Source organism: Opisthorchis viverrini, assembly GCF_000715545.1.
Source record: "Opisthorchis viverrini unplaced genomic scaffold opera_v5_10, whole genome shotgun sequence".
In the NCBI taxonomy this organism is placed as follows: Eukaryota; Metazoa; Platyhelminthes; class Trematoda; order Opisthorchiida; family Opisthorchiidae; genus Opisthorchis; species Opisthorchis viverrini.
The window spans coordinates 3,276,598-3,294,382 of NW_008751666.1; the positions used below are offsets into that span (position 1 = coordinate 3,276,598).

A 17,785-nucleotide genomic window follows, 5' to 3' on the forward strand; every position below is an offset into this window, starting at 1 on the left:
TGATTGATTAACCGCAGTGTGGTTAGAACACAAGTGAAAAGAGCGACAACTGACGTGCAAAAGCAACTGAGTTGTTCGGGTGTTCAACCCTCTCCATTATTGTGCAGACAAATCAACATGAAACAGTGGTTCTGAGGCTGTTGAGCTGACTACTTCCTTGAAGCCACTTAATTACACAAGATATGAGCAATTAAGCATGTTATGAAGTAATATCTTATTGCGAAGTCCCCATTCAAAAAAGGGAATGTATAAAACGGAGCCCTTGTCAGGTACGATTGAGTGCACGATTGACCTGAGGAGATATTGCCCCAAGGAAAGGCCTAGCAAACGCTTAACGCTCTCCTGTCTTCATTAGTTCGCCTCATGGCACACTGGATGTAAACAAGCATGTTGACTGCAGTGGACACTGTGTTGGCTATCTACATGATGAACACTATCAACGGAGTCATGAGTAAAATCCTTAGAGTTGGGTGGGTGTACTCCGAAAAGGATACCAGTCCGTTATCAGTAAACGAACCCAAAGAACCTCAGTTTCTTTACAACTATTCAAACACTAAGGCCCAAAAATCCACCATAGCCGACAGATATTGTGGGTTGTCTTGTACGATAGCTCCCTGAATAGTCTGCACATGAAAACTCGAATCAACATTCGGATAAACTGAACGCCCACTGAAAGTGACCACAGACATTTACCATAAACAAACCTGTAAGGCTCCTAACCAATCGTCCCTATCCAACCTCACTTTATCGTCCCCTAGAGACTCGGCTTCAAATTGGAAGACGCTGTTTTGGATTACAGACTCACCTGCAAGTATTGCTCTTCAAGCTCTCCCATACGCCTCTGACGCCATTCTGCAATATGGTATAAATGGCCATTTGTTCTTCTCAGCTCCTGGTCAGCTTGTTCCTGATAGGTTAACCAGTCGGTTGCGAACGCCTCTTTGGCTTCGGCCAAAATCAAACTGAACGTGGCTTGTTGTATCAACGGCTCGGCTGGAAGAAGCGAATAATTGTAATGTACGAGATAAGAATGTAAAGCCAAATTTGGAAAAGTCAAGCAAAAATAGGAATACCGGACATAAAAGACTAGAGAAGGACGTGTACAGGATATCGTCATTTCGCGAATCAAACTTATTCTCAACAGGAGATTCAACTGAATCCCTCGTTTATGAGACCCTTCTTCAACTGAATGTTAAAACCTAATTAGTGAGCAAATGAGTGTATTCCGCGGAGTGCGTACGATTCGCTTCCATCATAATACAACGTTGGTGGCAACTCGGATACTGCACCTACCAGATGAGCTACAAGGACGAAACACAGCGTCTGCTGTCGAAACGTTTTCAGCAGCCTTATGAATATCTTGTCTCGTCGGGATTTCGACATTCGCTTTTTCACTGAAACTGTGCCAAGTAGCAGAACGTCAGATTTGCTCTTGTGTACAACGGAAGCAGACATTATCCAACCTATCTGCTCTAGAGTTCACTTAGTTATTACCCCACCTTTCCGGGAAAGCGTGCTTAAAAGCCGGACCCAACATGGATTCTAGTATGGTTCAATCCATCTACCAACACCAACACCCAAACACAAGCATGGAATAACTGCACAACTATTTTCAAGGAACAGTTACACCATGTTGGTATACAAAAGTGAGATCGAAGAGGGTGGGAATACATGTGAAAATAAATAAATAAATAAATGTGTTGCAATCTGGCTTTTGCATTCCCTGTGCAACAGATATGAAGAAAAAGTGTTTGCTGTAATACCAGCCGGTTCAAGTAACAAGGGCGAGCGTACAGCAAACTTAAAAAGTTCGACAGTGAATGAAAAGCTGGAAAACCACAGCCAACTACAACGTTGTTTCCGACATAACACACTACTCATAAGGTTGCTGAAAACTTCGACATCCACGACGGATTTGGTCTTTCCTCAGGCTCATCAGGTAAGTTAAATTCCCCGAGTTTCCGTCAACATTACGGTCTACTTGAAACCAAATTGGATGGAATTCGTCAAATGCTCTCCTCTGCACACGAATTTGGTTCTGACGGGAAAGTAAACTGAATCCACCTGAATGTCACGTTTATGATGGTCTTCGGCTGAATGTGCTGCACAAGGCCGTCTCATGTCTCAATTGGTACCATCAGAAACTAACATCCGGTGCACTACCGTCCAGATCAGCTATACGTCCCTTAGTAATCGTCACTGAAAACTATGGAGCAAGCAGTTAAGCATCAATGGGACACGTTACTTGAGGTTTTCAACCAAGCAGTATCGCTTAGCATTTTCTCTAGTCCGACAGAATGGTCTCCCCAAAGGGGATCTATAAGAACTGAAAACCACTCCTCAAGAAAGCTTAGGTGCGCTCCAGTCAGCTACATCCGCGAACAGAGGTTAAAATAGTTTTCCACGAAAACAGTGCACGCAGATGTCTACGACACTGGTGCATACTAAAAAAAAAACACGTATCCTCTAAATGTCACTTCTGCGATCGTTTGTTCGTTCTTTTTCAACCAGTCTGTCCATTCGGACACTATGGCCTCTTCGGCAGCACAGTGTCTAATCAGAACCATGCAGATGCAGCACATGAAAACATTATTCTGAACTTCCGGTCAAGTACGGGACACAATCAATTTGGTATACGGCACAAATTGAGCTGAAGATATTCAGTTCCCAAACGCACCCTTCAGACGGAAAATGAATGGACCAAAAGGGTGCGTTAAATGTCATGGGCACTGTATTGGCATTACCTGATCGGTAGACATTCAACAGCTGGTTGTTCGCAGTTGAACCTAGCACACCCGATGCGTTTCTTAATACTAGTTTGACTGATTTGCCAGGGATCTGTTGCCAATGGACGCTGAGTCATTGTTAGACCAAGGAACGGGAGTGCTGGAATTGGTAGTTGCGCCTTCAATTTGACAGGACGTATGTTGCGCACACCTATTAGCTATATTTGTACGGATGCGACTACGAGCAAGAAAAAGGTTACTTGCTGACAGTAGTTAGGCAATCATTGGAACAAGTAGTTGTCTGTTACATGCAACTAGTCTGGAAAAAAGGGCCGACTGAAATAAACTTGGGCAGTCAGCTGAAAAACAAGTTCGCATACCAAAGGGGCTTCATGTGATTCAGTATTACGAACCTTAGGAGAACAAAATAGAATCACACCGGAAATCATCAGTCGTAGAATGACCCGGGAAGAGCAGATGTCGAGCTAGTTGTGTATTTCCCCATAAGTATATGGTAAAATCGCTAATGTATGGTTTACCAGTTCCGATTAGTTCTATTTTCCAAACTCGAATTCGGTGGATAGAACAGAGAAGAAAAAACTCCAAAAACTTGTTTTTACTTCTTTACTTCCGAAACAGCATGTGCATAGATTTACAGCCCGGGGGCCGGCAGTTGAGTTGAAGGGACCCTTGTGAGAATCAAACACGATCGTCGAAGTGATGAACCGTGTTCTTATCCACTTGGTCACCTACACATGAGCTGATCAACAAACCCAAGTCCTTCTCTGTTAAGTTGAGCATAGGCATAACTGGAGAGCTTCACCTGATGTTCACGGTATTCAAAAAACAGTAGGAAGTTCCAGCGCTTGTTTTTTCTGTCACTATATGAAGTGTTATCATCAGTTTCGCACACAGATAGTAAGAAGCACGATGAATCACATTGCTAATCCACTCAAGATGACCGAGAGCCGGTGAAAATCCACAAAACCGCATACACTAAACTTAGGATTACACGTAGACAAACATGCACTACGAAAACTCGGTTACGTTCACTAGCATTTGTTTTCACCCAAGCATTCAGAGCTTTTATTTGTGAGCTCAAAGTGGATCATCGCTGAACGACAACTTCGCATTATTTCCGAATGGAGATGGAATGGAAAACCAAACTCAATAATCAAATGCTTCCGTGCTACTGTGTACGCCAACCCTCGTATACTATTGTTCGGTAGACAAAAACTACCAAAAAGAATATTATAGGGATAGTATATACAATCGGTTCTCGAAATTTACGTGCACTTTCCTGGGTTCCTGCTACTTCTTCCAGAGAGACAAAACCGAAGGATCCACAAGAGCTGTAAGTGTTTGGGTTAAATCATACAGGCGCAATATCTTTTTGCCAACAAAAGCAAGTGGCTGGAGTAAAACTGCTAGAAACACGGTGTTCCCCCGCCCACACACTCATCGTTCAGGTGTAACACCCTTTCTATCCTTAATTGCCGTGCTACCCGGAGGAAGCATGAGGTCTGGGATACCGCCAGGTTGCCCAAGCCTAGACAGGAGGAATCGAACCACGGGGAGTAAATTCGCGCCTTAACCACCGAGCCATTTCGCCCCTCATGAATAGACGCCCAAATTACTTATGTTCATCAGCTACGAGGTACCTGGGAAAACCCCTAAGTGGGTCACATCGCGCTAAAACCAAACGAAAGATCAATCATCCCATCGTGCGTGCCCAAAACAAAACGACTAATTGACTAAACATACCAATTCCATCGCTGATGGATTGAAGTGCTGAATTCTGACGCATCGCGTCGAACAAACGACAAGCGTACTCTCGTAAACCGTCTTGGCGGACCAGCTGTAGTGAAGATGAGTGGCAAACACACAGTAGACAGGAGCGGTTTTGTGAATTCACAATTTGTTTCCATCAGACAGTCGCATAAAAGTGGCAAAGTGGTGAACAGAGAACATACATCAACTAAGAACAGGCTTACCGAATAAAAACCAGTATAGCTTACAGAGACAGCTAATATACACAAAGATTTCACAGGAAAACAAGATAACGATGGATACATATTCTCTATTTACCAAAAAAAAGTCTATTCAGACTGTCAACCTTTTGTGACTATCTTATTGTGAGATACAAATAACAACAGACTTACCCGTTTCGCTTCCTGTAGCGACTTCCCTTCGTCTGTGAAGCGGTGAACGAAAAATTGGGGCAAACAGGTGATCATAGAGAACTAGAGTAATAACGTACACAGTGAAGAGAAAAGCGACAAGCACGGGAATGCGAATTGAAAAGGATCTGGTAGCAGTCGGGTTGCAGGTAACAATATTTAGCTAAAGAATGCTGGATAGATAAAATTCAGCCAGGCAGGTGTGATAATTATGTATACCAATGGAAAATCCAGTAAAATTTGACTGCCGCAAAAAGTGTTCGCTTTTCTAATGGGTGTCAGTTAACAACATAGCCGAAATGAAACAGGTTCATTAATCGCACATCCAAGCATGTGGAATGGAAACGCGAAGTGATTGCGGCTTCAAATGAAACCGGTATTCCGAAAGATCCAAAACATGCTTCTTTGTGGAAGAAATGTGATCAGCCAACTAAAACCAATCGTCACTGACTCTTTATAGTATGTGCATCACAGAGAAGGGTCCATACGAAAACTGAAATTCATGTGTGCATTTCTCACTGAAGGAATACCCGTAGCCAGGCAAAAAGAGTAAACACAGTAATACAGGAGCATCACTAATGCACTGTGAGACGGTCGTCATGGTTACCAAAAAATAGCTATGGAATTTTCAAGCTCATGGACATCATGCAGGCAGGAAATCGATTAAGAGACCACGATACACGGAAGACACGTACCGCGAAGTCGAGCAATCGTAGTTTCTTTGAAGTCTTGGAACCAGCCAACCCGCGTCGGCTGTCGGAGCCCATTGATCACAGCCAGGCAACGGTCAAGCAACATGGAGTTGTGCAGTCGCAAATCGATCGGGATACGAGCAGGAGTGATGAAACGATAAGGAGGATGCTTCGTTTCCGTTTGATGCTGCCAATAAGAAAGGAAGCATACTCTAGCGACCAATTTGATAACGATGGCTATTAAAAGAATTGCGAATAGTTCCAATGTCCTGAGTTGCACAAAGATTAGACCTTTTTCTTCGTCACAGCGCAATCGTCGAAATTCGGTTGGAGTCCGAAAGGTGGTGTACACGTTGCAGGTGATTCCAAGTTCCCGGGTCCATAAACGATGGACGAAATCATCCTCGACAAATACACTCATGTGCATACCACCTGATTTTCAAGGGAGACCAAACTGAACCTCTCGTTTCTGATATTCTACTGGAATCCAGATAAGCCTCCCGTCAAAACCAAATTGGTGTGCAGATGAGTGTACAAGTCCAATTTCGTGCAATTTGGGTTGAAGTGAAATATAAAGTTGACGGAAAATCGGGGACTGTAACTACCTGATGAGTCCCAAAAAGGGCGATACAGGTCGTGGGCTGTCGGAGAGTTTTCAGCAACCTTGTGAGTAGTTTTCTTTACGAAAATATAACCATCATGATTACCAACTTCATCTGTTACAGATGCCGTTTTTGGTGAGGATCGATTAGGCTAAAGCTGACAGTACACACTAGAAAAAAAACAGATAAGCTAAACAATCAAGTCAGTGATTCATGAATCAGCACGGAAGATTGACTGGATATGAGAAAATGTCAGATAAACAGTGGTGTGACTGACGCTAATCGAAAAACGAGGGTGGGAAATTCCCGAACACAGAGAAACATGCCCTTGGTCAACGTAGTGCCCGACAATGCCTGAATCAGGATAACTCTCTCATGCAGCTCAGTAATGTTCCACGCCAAGTACGCGTGTGTCCAGTCCGGCTTGTGTGTGTGTGTGTACAAGGGATGAGAAAACACCACCGAAGTCAATGTAATGTGTCAATCTTCCGCAAAACAAGAATAATATGTCTGAGAACGCTGGTGTGGTGGCAAGGGGAAACATACTGACCACTTGTCCGGAAACGTGGAAGAAACGTGCAGTGTAAAAGATGACTGGGTAAATAGCATCATCATATTAATGTAAACGCGGGCGTCCACCGAAATACAGTCTGTTTACCTAGCTGAAGGACTTCTATGGTGAATTCCCGGACCTAGTCCCTGGTGACGTTGGGTGAATTGTTCTCAAGACCAGCTTCAGGCAATCTGACAGGCATACACAGTCCAACTAGTAGCCATACGGTTGGCCGGGGACTTTACGCTTGCTTGCTTATCCAATGGGAACATATTGGCACACAGTTTTACCCCGTATCAGTACAAGTGATTGCATTGACAACTGTCAAGAGGAACCCTATCCACCGTGAGGGCACCAGCGTTTTAGTCACTAAGCACTGTCGTATGAAGCTAGTTAGATAATCATGGAAAGGTCTGGGGGGAATTGAATTATGAGGGATTTCCTATACGTCGAAACGGTGCGTCCCTTTTCAATAGTACACGTCTGACTTTTACATTGTTTTTGGTTGGTATCTTGAGCAAAAACGTCATAACCCATAAACCAATTGGCAGCTCCATTATTGCCGACCAGATTCGAAAAATATTCCAGCTTCGTTGTGGTAGCCGCAAATCTATTGATCGGCTACGTAGTAGCCAGAATTGCTGTTAGACTTCGTCATCACTACACAATTGTGCCTTCCTTCTCTGTCAGAACCACATACACAGTAATTCATCAACTTCGTCCAAGATGGCTAATCTCCGTCTACGATGAACCTCAAAAGTTCGCGATGATCCTTCCTGTTGTGGCCTGCATTGGTCATCTGAGACTGGATTTATCGAACATCTTTCCGAATTCGTGTTCAGTTGTAGTGCACATGCGTGGCGATCAATTAAATTCATGACTATATTGACATATACTAACGACCGTAAACAGCATGTGCATTCGAATGGCCGAATTTGTGGTGACAGGAAGACACAACATTCCATGAACCAATTGGTACTCATGCCGACAAGCAGTTTCAAACTTCATTTCTGCTATTGTCATAGAAGTGTACTATCATTCACCTATTAATAACGGAGATTTACGGCTTCATTAAAGGAGCAACATTTTATAAAGTTGGGCGACTTATTTGGTAAAGCGAAATCGAAACAACAAAGCTAATCTGTGCAGTAGATATGGGTTTGTCCATTGTTCAGGCTAACAAAATTTCCTTCTCAGATAGCTTGTCGCTATCATCGTAATCATCATCATCAGAGATAGCAACATCAGTGTTTACACTTATGCCTCAATGCCGTGTCACCAGTTTTTCTAATCAAATTTAAAGCATTAAAATGAAAAGAACAGAGTTGGTGGAAGAAGGGTCCTGACAATCGCCTATCGCAGGCATTCCGAGGTGTCTACACCCATAAGTACTCAATCAATCTGAAAAGAAACTGAAAACACGAGCGCCACTGACACAGATAAGCCACCATTTCTGGCAACATCTACAGCCAAGCACAGGAGGGGTCACGAATACCCCATCTATGAATGCGCACTGAACCAACAACACACGAACTCTCCGAAATCTCTTTCTGCCAAGTCATGCGTTGTCAACGCCGCTACTTCCGCCATTCTGAAGGAGCCGAGGAGAAAAACGCTCGTCTCGGAAGGCGCTGTGTCGGCATCCGTAGCATGTGGAAGAGTAGCCGCAATCACCGGAACTGGATGTTTCCGCCATTGAAGTACCTGCTGCACAAACGAATACCCGCTTTCTAATTACCTCATTAAGAATCAGTTGAAACCACCCGATAACAGCAACGCTTCTGAGGCACAGGTGTTCAAAAATTTCAGGATGCCTCACATTATCTGACCACACAGGCCGTTTCGCTGCCATACAACAATACAGACGTCATTGTAGCCTGGTAAATGTGACTCGTGAGACCCAGTGATACGCCTTTTTGAAGCCACAAGTGACACAAATTAACAAAGGTGAATCGCGCCTTTGAGATTCGTGCGCTGACACACTTCCTTCAGAGCAAATACAACTACCAAGGTATGTAAAATTCTCAACACCCTCCTACATTTGTAATGGGTATTTTCAGAGGCTGCATGTTATGAAGCATGAATTTCCACTTGGAAGATGCTAGGCATATGCCAAAAGTTCGTATGATGGTGGTCTGTTTACCCAACAGAGCTTGTGCTGCACCTTTCTCTTCAAAGATGTCGTCTACGTGCTCCAAATCGACAAGATTCTCACCAACAATTCGAACACCGGGGTTTTGAATATCTTCCAGCGTTCACCTGATTATTTCATCGACGACGAGGCTGAACAAGTATGGAGAGTGTGTACATCCTTGTCGGACACAATTTTTTGTAGGCAAGCCGTTGGATAGTTCACCACACGCCCAAAAGTATGTAAACATAGGGACCGAATCATGCTCATAAACTTCTTGGATATACGCTGTTGAGCAAGTGTAGTTAACAACACTGAACAATTGACAGAAGGCACACTCAAAATCAAGAAATACCAGGACCGTGGATCGTCAGTACCTATGGTGCTGCTCCAATATCTGATAGAGTGTGAAGATGTGGCCGACACAGCCCCTACCCGCTTGATGCCGCTGTAAGACAACAAAGAATCAGTGACACCAGAAGCCCTGCTACCACATTTACTGGAATACAATACCCACCCCTGTATATCCAGCTGCAGCGGCCTCTGCATCACCAGAGGCACGAAGCCGGGACCTGAGAGAGCGAGAGGGCAGTCCGTTTGATCACATGACACATGATCACATGCATCCTTGTTTCTGACAGACTATGTACATCAATGCAGAGGGAATCCAGTGCATGAGCAAGAGCTATCAGTTTTCCTGCTTGCTACAGAACGCGAATATTGAGGACAGCTGAGCAGATCGGCTTTCGAGGTTTGAAAGCAGATCTTGAAGTCAAACGTACAGAAGCTGCATCTGAATGTAATTTACGGTGAGCAGAACGGTAAGCACTAGTGCTGGGACCTGCGAAGAGATTATTGAAAATTGGGTGGGAAGAGGTAGGTAGAAGAAGGGATACCTCAAAGTGTAAGATATGTGTCAGGAGTAGGGTGTTTTCACTTGCCCAACCTACTGTATTCAAAAAGTAAGGCGACCCGGCTGGTGACGCCACGCAAGGGCCGGCGTAGCGTAAGATTATTTTTAGTTGTAAGTACCATGGTTGTAAATAGTCTGGGATACCGTCAGAGAGCCCACACCTAGATAACATGAAGTTTAAAATTCCCCAACCAAGGCCTTTGGCTCGAAAACCTGATCGGAAGGCAGCGGTGTTTGACGGCAAACGTAAGTGCATTATCACTTTTATAGAACAAGTCGGCGCACATGTTCCAACTTTAAACTTGGAGAATCAGGAGACTGTGTTGGTCAGACCTCAAACCACTGACCAACCTAGTATGAGACTCTGTTGGAGTCGCATGAACACCACCCAGTATGGCTCAATGGGTCACGGAGGCACACAAAGCATCCCATCACGGCAGGATCCAGTCTTTTTGTGACAGAGTATATGTGCCGCTGGTGATCAGAAAAAGAGAATTCGTTCATCATGCGCAAGTGATTAGTGTAAACCAAGGCATGGCATATTAGCACATTATGTAGGCAGAGTAGTACATCCATAGAATCCGTCCAACAGCGACTGTCTACAGTTACATCCCGTGAAATTGTGGGCAGTACACAGATACTAGGTCTGAAAGAGGAGTTGTCGCCACAATGGCTGGGAAGGTCCTAGCACGTAACTGATACAAGAGTACACAGCAGCATATGAAGAGTACAGTTGTGTTACCCCAGTACAGACCGTTCCCTGTTGTTTCGTAACATTAACACAACTTTCTATCCGAACTATGCCAGCCCAGCTAGAGAATAGCGCTAGGCTAGGCAGTGAACATTTGGCACACAATTGGACAGAAAAACACGAGTTTCATATAAGTTCTAGCCCGAAATGGCACGTCAGTGTTGCTTGTCGTTTTTAGGTCACCCAAAAGCAGACAGCTGTCTTGCCTTCGCCAGACGTTTACCTAGCTCTCACATAAAAACTCATGGAGGAGCGGACGAGCGCCATACTGGACGGTAATCCTGGTTCATCAGTTTATGGGACACCGAGGAGGTTTACGTGGTCTACTGTGTACGACCTAGTGAGGCGATCAATCCAAAGCATCGAAATCTTCAGACATTTTGCAACGTTCGGGGTCCTTTACGGTTCTATTCTTGAACAACTAGTCAGTTCTTCAACAACGCTAAAAACTGTCCGGCTGAAGTGGCGATTCCCCGGTTAAAACCTGTAGCCTCTGTGCTGGTCATATGCTCACATAGTAACACAAGTGTCAGTCTTCTTTACAGTTCTAGGAAAGCTTATAACCATACGGATTCTATGGTTGTTCTGTCTTATATGAGTAATGCGGCAACCAACTATGACACGTCATATAGCAGCCGTTCGCTTATAGTAGATTAATCGTCTATCTCTAATTAATTACGACCAGTGAACTCAAAGGAAAGTTCTACTGGCCTACCACTCCGTGAGACGAGCGGCAGCGGGGAACAAGTACTCTATTAGTATCGGAATGACACTGGCCATCCGAGGCAGCAGTCTGACGAGTGATTGGAATCTGTCCAACATGTCTACGACAAAGTGAGGTATTCGACAGAAAGCGGATGACAGCCCTACTCTCGGCTAAAGCAGGTCGACTTGAGATCCTTTAAAGAAACGATGTTAGTTTACATCGGCCCTTCGTAAAACCCAGTGGAGCTACAGAGAATCTATGTGGTTGCCTGCTTACCTGTCTATACCCGTGATTTTATGCACTAAAGTCCATACTTCGTTGCCAGGTCATACACTGTCCACCTTTCGGTCGCTTCCACTCAACACAGGGCTGGGCGAAGAGAGCTCTGTCCATCAGACGGTCTTCTGGAGTACATGTCATAACCAGCGTAACCTATGAAGCGTGAGTAACGCATCATCTATTCTATCGTTCTATCTATCATTCTATCATCTATCTATCTATCCTTCTTCCTAAGACCATCTGGTGTACCTCAACATTACTAATCCGATGTTCCCACCAGACCTGATCAATAGTTCGGAGACACCGATGATCAAACACTGACATTTTCCATATGTTTTCTGCGCGTAGGGGCCACGTCCCTGATCCGTAGAGCACCACCGCAGTGTAAACTCTTCCCTTAACAGAAAAGTTCACTTCATGTAGCGCCATAGGTGTCGGAGGTTGGCAAAAGCTGCCCTGGAACTGAGGCAAACTGACACAATCCATTTATTAATGGAAGCCTGGCCGGATGGCAAAAGTATAGCCAGGTGCGTGGAATCTACAGCAGGACTAAAATCGCCGAATCGATAGAACTCAATCTGCCTGGACCAAGCGGAAAAATACTTGATGACCAGATTGATATTGATGAGCACACGGCAGGCAGAAACAATAAAGGCACACCACAACGGAAACATGTATTAACCGAATATCTCCAAAATAACTGCACTTTAAGAGACTTTGGATATGTTGCACTCAGGAATTAGCCACAGTCCATGTTTCTGGTCGTAGTAAAAACTAGCACAAACCGCGGTTTGAAGAACTTCGTCAAACGAGATAGCCAACATTTCACTGAAGCCGAAAGTAATATGTAGATGAAATTGGAAAAGTCAAAGGATAACTCACCAGGAGTGCGTCTCGAGGATGACACATTAATTGTTCATATGCATCCCAAAAGTCCATGACACGTTTTCGATGACTTGACTAAAAGACGAGGGAACACAATGCACGTAGTTTCAATGTGTGCCGACGGGTAAGTAAATCATGCAAGGAGGTTTGAAACCGCTATACGGATTAACTTCATGAATACTTCACTGTTTTCAACCAACTTGGACTGATATCACCAGCTTACTCGCGTCCCCATATTTATTGACCCAAATAACAACCGTAGCAGGACTACTCATTGACGTGATATGCTACTCATAAGGTTGCTGAAAATTCTTCGACAGCCCACAACCGGTTTCGCCCTTCTTGGGGCTCATCAGGTAGGCGGGAGATTCAACTGGGTTCCAGGTGAGTCTCTCGAAAAAACTAAATTTGTCTGCAAACAAGCGTATTTCGCTAGGACTACTCACCTTCACCGACAATTCACAGGTTATGAACCGCAACCGCTCCTCCATTAGCTTCGCATCCACATCCCCGTGATTGATGGACGGCCAGCCAAACAACAAGTCTAAAATTGGAAGTAGAATTGTCTTTAAAACTATGTATGTAGGTCGCAACGCCGTTAACAGGTTTAACAAACTAAACGGGCATTCCATTAATACAGATACTTGATTGCCGATAGCCGGAATAGCCCTTCGCATGGGTGATGAGGAAAAATAGGCTTCTTTGAAACGCTCGAAGTGATTTATGGTGATGTAAAGTAAATGAATGACCGCCGATTTGTAGGGCGCGTGCCGCCAACTCTGAGAATGATATATCACAATTTACCTGCTTTACAAACAGGGCAGTATTTCATACAGCGACTCTATCCACTACTCACAGAAGCCAGGTGAACGAGACCAACGTCCCTAACTCATTGTCAACAGTATAAGAACAAGGATTGTATACTAAACTCGTAGGAGTGCACTTGTGGGGACGATCTCACAAAATTCCACCCCCGAGGTTGGTACACATAGCTGAGAAACTAACTAACTGTACCGCCAATTTCCACCCACAAATGGAAATAAAAGGAATAGGTATATGGTGGACTTCCATATGACCGCGATTCACTGCAACTAAATGCCTATCTTCTCATTCCTTCCATAGAACCATGGTATACAATCTCTACCGTCCACTACATCAACTGAGTGGGTGGGGTGGACCCAGTTTTCACTACGGTAGCTGATGAAGGATACTCAGTGATAGATATATGGATTACTTGGTCTTTGGTATACATATTACAGTTCGCCTCAAAATAAACTTGGAACTGGATGTAAATCCTCGTCGAATTGTCTGTTCACCCACTTAGACAATCTGACTTCTCATGAGAAAAGCAGTGTTTTCCCTCTATAGGCATCAACTTTCGTGGAGGACTTGGAAAACATTAACCCATGTGTTTAAACATTAGTTGGAGGTTTATGGTAAAGATTTGAGTGGACCTCCAAGAGCAAAGCTAAACAAAGTTTATCATTCTTGTTGGAAAGCATTAGGTGGCAATAGGATAACCGGTCGGGTGGTCGTTTAACCGCAGAAATAGGAATCTTCCTGCTTTTGACCATAGTTGGAGAACTGGTTTAGGTATCAGCTATGGTCCTAAATGGTGCTGATTTATTCTGCCAAATAATCGTCGTTATTAATAACCACATATCCCGGGAGGATCTATTAACATACCAATATTAGATAGTCTGACTATATATTCGCGGTTATACTGTACGAATAGGCCAATAGCTGATTCACTTAAGATGGAAAAATGATCTGGGGTCGCTATCATCAACACTGGCAACAATACACTAGTACTACACACTGCTGTTTAAGTGCCATACAACCAAGAGGTAGGAAAACCTTAGAAGAGTTGAAAGAAAAGAAAAGCATAGGAACTTAGTGCAAAGAAACTTTATGTCCTTGAAGAAAACGGTCACAAATGAGGTGCTACACCTTCGGACACGAGCAAAATAAACACCTGAACATCATACCGAATTAAGGCAACGTTAGCGAGGTTGATTCAGCATCCTTCGCGAACCTCACCCGACGTAAACCAAAAGCGCAGCGACAGGCAAGCCTTACCTAGACAGTTTAACTACGGGACGACAGCCTGCACGCCACTTGGATTGACTGCGTGCCAGGATTTCCAAACACGTGCGTGCAGGATCACCTTGGCCCCAGAAAAGACACACTCAGCTTGACCGTATCCGGTTTGAGTTCACGTTGTCGTGGCATACTTAATAAATGCCCTAACCAGCTCGACCTGGAAATTTTAATCGGATTCATCACCCAGTACCCGGTTACGCATCAACTCGGTACGTACTTGCTGCAGCGAACGGATATTTGCTGCAACCATAGTGATCAAACCTTTGAAGACTCCTAAGGTCCTTGAATCAAAGGAACAACATCTCACAACGACAGTTGTCTTGTGTACAGGACCCTCTATCTTAAGCAAAATTCTGTTTTAACGCCATAACAGGCTGTTGAACGCTACCCGTGCCTTGAATACCAGCGAAATAAATCATCATCATCATCAGGAAAGCATATCAGTACCCAACAACTGATTGGAGGTTTAAACACACTAATCACGGCCCAAAATGAGAGGGATGAATAAAAGACACAAGCAAAAAGTCAGAAAACAAACTAAACTGGTGTTGAAAATATTCCGTCTAGAGATCACCTCACTCAGAGGCATTTTGGCCCCCTGTTTTGCAGATTAGCTGGAACAGCTTCAATGCATTCCAACTACACTGGCCCCTCCCATCTCTTTAAACTTCCGGTTCCACCACGCCTCTCTGTCTAAATAGGCTACGTTTGAGCTGCCGTCCGATTAATCCTCTAGCGGAATTGTACTCTGAGCCCGAGAAGATAGGCCGTCTTGTACCAAGAAGTGGTAGTGACCGTCCTAAGATCCGGTAGATTCCGAGCACGAGCTCCGAAAAAACACAAGCTGAGGTCGCGGTGTCATGTATAACTGTGGTTACGGTCAATCTCCTCCAACGAGGTAACTTTTATTTCATTGCATAGTAGGCTCTGGTGTGCTTCCCTGCTGCTAAATAGGGAGTTAGCTTATTGTGCTTAGGAAAAACGTTCATTGAAAGTCTTCACCGAAGAAGAGCGTGGTGTGAATCAGTCCGTGTATTCCAAAACGATCGACAGTCAAGGACTGAAACGCCATCGGTAGCTGACAGCGATAAGGCTAATTGAACTCTAAGGCTACTCAGCCGCAAAGATGCCAGCCTAACGGCGCACACTTCACCCAAACCCAAAACAACTGATTAGTTCAAAGTTGCAAAACACGTCTACCATGAACACTATGTTCCAACTAAACATACCACCAAGGCGTGATTCTGATGAACTAATAAGTCCTACCACCAAGGCGTGCTTCTGATGAACTAATAAGTCCTACTTTAGCACTAAAACCTTCTACGAATGCCATCGCACCCGAGCTCTACTTGATGGGTAAGAAAGACGTCGCTTAGTGAAGCAGCACTGGTTAGTTGGTGCATACATGGACACGATAAACAATACCCAGCATCTCGACAAGTGCGAGTGTTTGTGGCAAAGTCAGACGGCAGAGTCGGTTGTTTAGCGGTATCCAGTCGAGCAGTGAGGGGCCAGCTCACAAACTTAAGACTACACCAACGCCAGTACAACTTGCTTCAGTAGCTGCAGCGCCAGTCAAATTCCGCAGATTGTAACGTCTATATATGGAAGTTGCTGCAAGCTCAATTAGTGTGCATGTATTTTGCATTCGCGTCTATATGTAACAGGCGTCAGTTGAAATATCAGAGTGCGTATAGGAGTAGCTCCTTGTTCGATCTGTTGAAGAGTTTGAACCTTAATGATAGCAATGAAAACAGAAGACCAGACCCGATTAGCGAGCGCGGAGCGGGAGATGTGAGCAATGGCGTGTAATGTACCGATTCCATAGAAGCCTGACTGGCGTATCTTCAGCGTGGATCTACATAAGAGTGAGTATCAAGCTAGAAATGACGGGGGTCAAAACAATAAAAAAAGACGATGGAAGTCAACAGTCACACGTTTTTGTTCATCCTCTCAGTCGTGGGCAGCAAAAATGACGACCCAGTAGATATCAGCCGATGTGGCGTGAAAGTATATAGAACTGGAAATTTCGTGGTTCACCTGGGCTGACACACTGCCAAGATGCCCCAACCTAGACAGGATGACCATAATGGTCCTCATTCACAGCTACGAGACGTGTTGTCAGATCTTCTTCCACTGTCCAACCTGGTAGGGGAAATTTTGTGAATGTTGAACGAGAATTCTCCAGTAAACATCAACGGGTTGCTGAGGTAGGCAAACCGTCACAGCACAATAAGGTCCACTCTGGCGACGGGGTCCCCACTACTACGGCTGACCGAGCTCGAGATAGGGCAGTGGTTAAGGTGCCAGCTTACGGACCGGAATATCCACGGTTCGATCACAACCTCAGCATCTCGACTACTCCTGTCTAAGATTGGGCTACCTGGCAGTATGCCAGCCGTTGTGCCTCTTACCGTTGGCACGTTAGCTAGGCACCGAAAGGGCGCTACAGCTGAATGATTATTGTTATTATCAAGGCTGATTATTGGTCATGTCAGCATTCCACCTCAACCGCAGCATACTCGCGTTATAGGGGGGGGATTATTTCAGTCGTTCACTTTTTCGGACGATGTGTTTGGTAGAACACCCTCAATTTACGGCCCCATAAACCAAAGGACGACCGGATGGACAGAATGACAGAAAGAGATCATACTGTTCCATACTTCAAGTGAAGTAACAGGAGCGTGTGTCAGTCATCTTGATCATTCATTCTGTTCGACATTCAAGTGAAAAAAACCTCACTTGAAACTGTCACCTCCTATCTATATACATAATTGAACAAAACAGGGGAATTTTCAGAAACTTAACGGTTAAGGGTTGGGCACGTGCGAGTATTGATCTGCCAGTGATCAAAAGATCAGTGTGAACACTGACCTTTGAACACTGAACACTAGTCACCTAAACATCATAGACTGTATTACCGCCTAGCAAAAGTACGTTTGGATACAGACTGCTTTCGTTCGAACAGTTAGCCTCTTATCCTATCGCAATTCTGGTGAGTCACCACAGAAGAGAGAAGGGACGGAATTTCTCATGTGAAATAAGGCTTCCAATATCCTGATCTTACTTCAAGACTCACCACCCGTTCGGTTATGGATTCGATAAATGCTCTGACCCCCTTATGATCAGTTAGAAAACTTTGGGATTTTTGTTGATCAGTTTTCTACTGTTGTGAGCATAGGAGTTGTCCTGAGAGTCGAAACAATATTGAAAAGGGGAACAACACCTTCGACATGGAACGGCAGTTGAGGTGGGGAAGGGATA

At 44.4% G+C, this 17,785-nt stretch overlaps 1 protein-coding gene across 1 annotated transcript in view; it reads right to left on the reverse strand.

The window, feature by feature from the left end:
- T265_01005 (hypothetical protein) overlaps positions 1 to 17,785 on the reverse strand; it is a gene marked incomplete at both ends in the record, with an annotated part of 81,123 nt that overhangs the window by 50,088 nt on the left and 13,250 nt on the right. Inside the window, 6 exons of the mRNA XM_009164920.1 lie at positions 806 to 993; positions 4,491 to 4,584; positions 4,889 to 4,920; positions 5,602 to 5,785; positions 12,416 to 12,493; positions 12,865 to 12,962. Coding sequence (XP_009163184.1) covers positions 806 to 993; positions 4,491 to 4,584; positions 4,889 to 4,920; positions 5,602 to 5,785; positions 12,416 to 12,493; positions 12,865 to 12,962 — 674 coding nt within the window. The remainder of the gene's footprint in view (positions 1 to 805; positions 994 to 4,490; positions 4,585 to 4,888; positions 4,921 to 5,601; positions 5,786 to 12,415; positions 12,494 to 12,864; positions 12,963 to 17,785) is intronic.